Source organism: Elephantulus edwardii, unplaced genomic scaffold (genome assembly GCF_000299155.1).
Source record: "Elephantulus edwardii isolate Elephantulus edwardi_28Jun2011 unplaced genomic scaffold, EleEdw1.0 scaffold00109, whole genome shotgun sequence".
NCBI classification, from domain to species: Eukaryota; Metazoa; Chordata; class Mammalia; order Macroscelidea; family Macroscelididae; genus Elephantulus; species Elephantulus edwardii.
The window spans coordinates 3,552,714-3,556,679 of record NW_006399859.1 but is presented as its reverse complement, the minus strand read 5'-3'; the positions used below and the strand labels follow the sequence as shown (position 1 = coordinate 3,556,679).

General features: G+C 36.1%; 1 protein-coding gene across 1 annotated transcript in view; it reads left to right on the top strand.

The window, feature by feature from the left end:
- The window catches only part of PRMT3 (protein arginine methyltransferase 3), a 145,186-nt gene that overhangs the window by 6,749 nt on the left and 134,471 nt on the right, over nucleotides 1-3,966 (top strand). Inside the window, exons 4-5 of the mRNA XM_006892059.1 lie at nucleotides 173-222; nucleotides 1,050-1,152. Of these exons, the coding sequence (XP_006892121.1) occupies nucleotides 173-222; nucleotides 1,050-1,152 (153 nt within the window). The remainder of the gene's footprint in view (nucleotides 1-172; nucleotides 223-1,049; nucleotides 1,153-3,966) is intronic.

Below are 3,966 nucleotides of genomic sequence, written 5' to 3'. Positions count from 1 at the left end.
AACAACAACAACAACAACAATTTTTCTAAGGAAAATAATTGACATTATTATACGTAGTGATTGAAAGGATAGAAATATTTTATAACCAGAGTCTACTTTTTATAGAACAGGTCTGTTTGACAAAAGTCATGATGTATTAAAATTGTTATCTTTTTTCTCTTTTCCCCTTTAGGACTTGAATTTTATGGCTACATTAAGCTAATAAATTTTATTAGACTTAAGGTAAGTTGGTAGCTTAAGTTATAACTGTGTAGAAACTAAAGAAATAGTGATTGTCAGTACACTGACTATTTAAAACAAAAAGAAGAAACTTGAATTTGGCATTCATCTCACAGGAGATTATAGGCGTTAGAAACTAGTACAACATAAAGCACTGAGTAGACATGTATAGATGGGAGTTGGGGGTCATTTTTAGCAGTGTCAATTTGTCTAAGGTGAATGAATCATTCTTAGGTGAAAAGGAATTCAGTGTCAGATGACCTATTCCTTAATCTTAAAGACCGATTCATAGCTGGATATGTATATTGTCAAATTGAGCATCAATTCATAGCTACCCAACAGTGCTGAGTAGAATTGGCCCCACAGAATTTCCAAGGTGTAATCTTCACAGAAGCAGAGCATCACATCTTTCTGCACTGCCTGAGTTCTTGCTATTCATAGATCCAATTAAAGATTTCAAACTTAGGACACAAAAACACAGTAAATAGAATGTCTTAGGAATAAATGGAGAATATAGGCAAAACACTATTTGAATGAAATCAGGAGTCATTTCTAGTGTAATTTCAAATACTTTGATGATTGTCTTTTTTTTTGTTCTGTGTAGTTGAATGTCTTATTTATCACTTTCCCCAAATCAAGGCAGTATAAAACTCTATGTTGGAGCTGTTATTTAAACAAGTGAATAAAATGCAGTGAATACAGACTTACTATTTAAGAAGTACTGATTTTGATTAATGTAGAGAAATTGCCTTTTTTAATGTTTCAGGTTTTTCCTAGGGAGATTTTGTGATTCTGTACAATGAATAACATACAATTAATTTCACATCTAGAATCCTACAGTTGAGTATATGAATTCCATATATAACCCAGTGCCTTGGGAGAAAGAAGACTATTTGAAGCCAGTGTTAGAAGATGATCTTTTACTTCAGTTTGGTAAGATGAATTTACTAAAAAAAAAAAAAAGATGAATTTACTGTATACACGTTAATACTGTATAGTCATTTGTTTTGACAAAATGGTGGTTCAGTATTCTAGGAAAAGAAATAATTTCCTTAGTTCTTAAAGGCTATATATAAAACAGTTGATTTCTGATACTATAATGTTTTAAATAGTTGACTTGCTTAAAAACTGACAAACATCCTAACAATTACCAGGAAGCAGTTTAGAGAGATCATGGCTTTGAACATTTTGCATAGGATATTTGAAACAAGAATATTTAAGAGAATAATTTTTAGTCATTAGATGCTGATTTTAATTTGGTGAAAGCCAGAGAAGGTGAACAGAAGATTTAAAAAGGCAGCTTTGAGAAGGTAAAGAAAAAAGTTAAAATAGAGTGTGCAAGGAGCTGGAGTTGGAGAATAAAAAAGGAAAAATTTGACACAACATTTCTAAAGTTGAAAAAGTTTGAGCCATAAATTGTTAAGAGGTACTGAGATAATTGTGCTGAGAGATACTGTGGACAACATTTTAAATGATACAGGAAGCATCAGAAAAAGATGGAAAGAATACACAGTCACTATGCCAAAAAGAATTGGTTGACACTGAAATATTTCAGAAAGTACTATATGAACCAGAAAGAAGTTCAAGCTACACTGAAGAAACTGGCAAAAAAATAAGGCCCCAGAAACTGATGGAATATCAATTAACAGTTTTCAGCTAACAGATGCAGCTCTGGTCATACCAGTCTATACCAAGAAATTTGGAGGACAGCTACTTGGCCAACTGACTGGAAAAGATCCATATTTGTTCCTATTCTCAAGAAAGGTGATCTAAAAAAAAGTGATCTAATAGAAGGTGGAAAAGCAGAGACTACCAGAAGAATGTGCTTTATTGGCTATGCAAAGGCATTTGTCTGTGGATCATAACAAACTGTGGATAACATTGAAAGGAATGGGATCCCAGAACACTTACTTGATTGTGCTCATGTGAAACCTGTATCAATATCAAGAAGCTATTTTTTTTTTAAATTGGTCATCTTTTTATTTTGAACAGAGCAAAGAAACTACATGGTTTAAAACTAGGAAAGGTGTACATCAAGGTAATATTCTTTCTCCCTTACTTCCTTAATCTGTATGCGAACAAATCATTTGAGAATCTGTACTCTTTCAAGAAGTATGTGGGATTGGAATAGGAGGAAGACCTATCATCAGTCTATTATGGAGATGAAACAAGCTTGTTTGCTTAAAGTGAGGAGGACTTGAAACATTGCAGAAAATCAAAGACTACAGCTTTCAATAGAATTTCATGTCACCATCAAAATCTTCACCTCTGGACCAATAGGCAAAATAGATAGAGAAAAGATTGAAGTTGTCAATGATTTTGTCTTGCTTGGATCCACAATCATTACCCTTGATACTAGCAGTCAGGAGGTCAGGGCACATTACAGTGGACAGTCTGCTGTCAAGAACCTCTCAAAATTATTGAGGAGCTGTGATACCAGTTTGCGGATTAAGGTGTGTCTGATTCAGGCCATGATCTTTTCAATTATTTGTTATGCCTCTTAGAACTAAACCGTGAATAAGGATGAAAGAAGGAGGGTTGATTCCTTTGCATTGTGGTGTTGGAGAAGAGTGCTGAATAGCCCGTGAACTGCCATAAGAACAAATAGATATGACTTGAGAGAAGTGCAGCCAGGGTTCTCCTTGGAGGCAAAGATGATCAAGTTTCATATCATATACTTAGAGCATTTTTCTAGGAGAGGCTATTCTTCAGAAAGGGACATCATGTTTAGAAAGGTGGAGGGTCAGTGAAAGAGGGAGAGACCCTTAACAAGATGGATTGACACAGTGACTCAGGTGTGTTGGAGATGGTGAAGATGAAACAGGTTAGGACAGAGTTCAGATCTGTTGTCACACTGAGTCTTATTTGACACGATAGCACCTAACAACAAAAATTTTTTTAAACTGTAAGGTACATTTAATATATTGCTTTTGTCTCATGTAGTCTCAGATATGCTGATATTTTTTTTTTAATTCAAAACAGATTATACTCAAATTTTCAGGGGCTTATGCTCATATATTAATCTTCTCTTTAACAAGGTCACTGATTTATTAACTGTAGTTTGCTTTTTCTTTTGATTGCTTGCTCTGGACTTTGTTCTATTCTTTAATGAAAAAGACCTTGTTAAAATTTTGCTGGTCTCATAGATGCTTTATAGTCTGATTTAGAGGAGGTAAATTATTTCAGGTACATGTGCGATGGGAAAGTCTGCGATTAGAGACCTTGCTAATGTACTGAAGAGCAACTGCGTCAGGCTGGAGACTTAAGGTGTGCATGATCCAGGCTGTGGTCTTCGCAATTACGTGCTATGCATCGGAGAGTTGGACAGTGAATAGGGATGACAAAGAGAATTGATGCCTTTGAGCTGTGGTGCCGGAGAAGAGTGCTGAATACACCATGGACTGCTAGGAGAACAAACAGGTTTGTCCTGGAGAGGGTGAAGCCAGAGTGCTCCTTGGAGTCAAGGATTCTGAAGCTTCGTCTGACATACTTTGGGAATGTTGCAAGGAGGGACTGGTCCTTGGACAGGGACATCATGTTTTGGAAAGTGGAGGGACGGTGCAGGAGAGGAAGACCCTTGACGAGATGGATCGATTCTGTGAGTGGATTGGTGGGAATGAGTGTGTTTGAGACGGCGAGGTTGGCATAGGATTGAACGGCGTTTGGGGTTCTTGTACACAGGGTCGCTGTGAGTCACAAGTGACTCGATGGCACATAACAACAACAACTTTTACAAAGTGAGGAAAA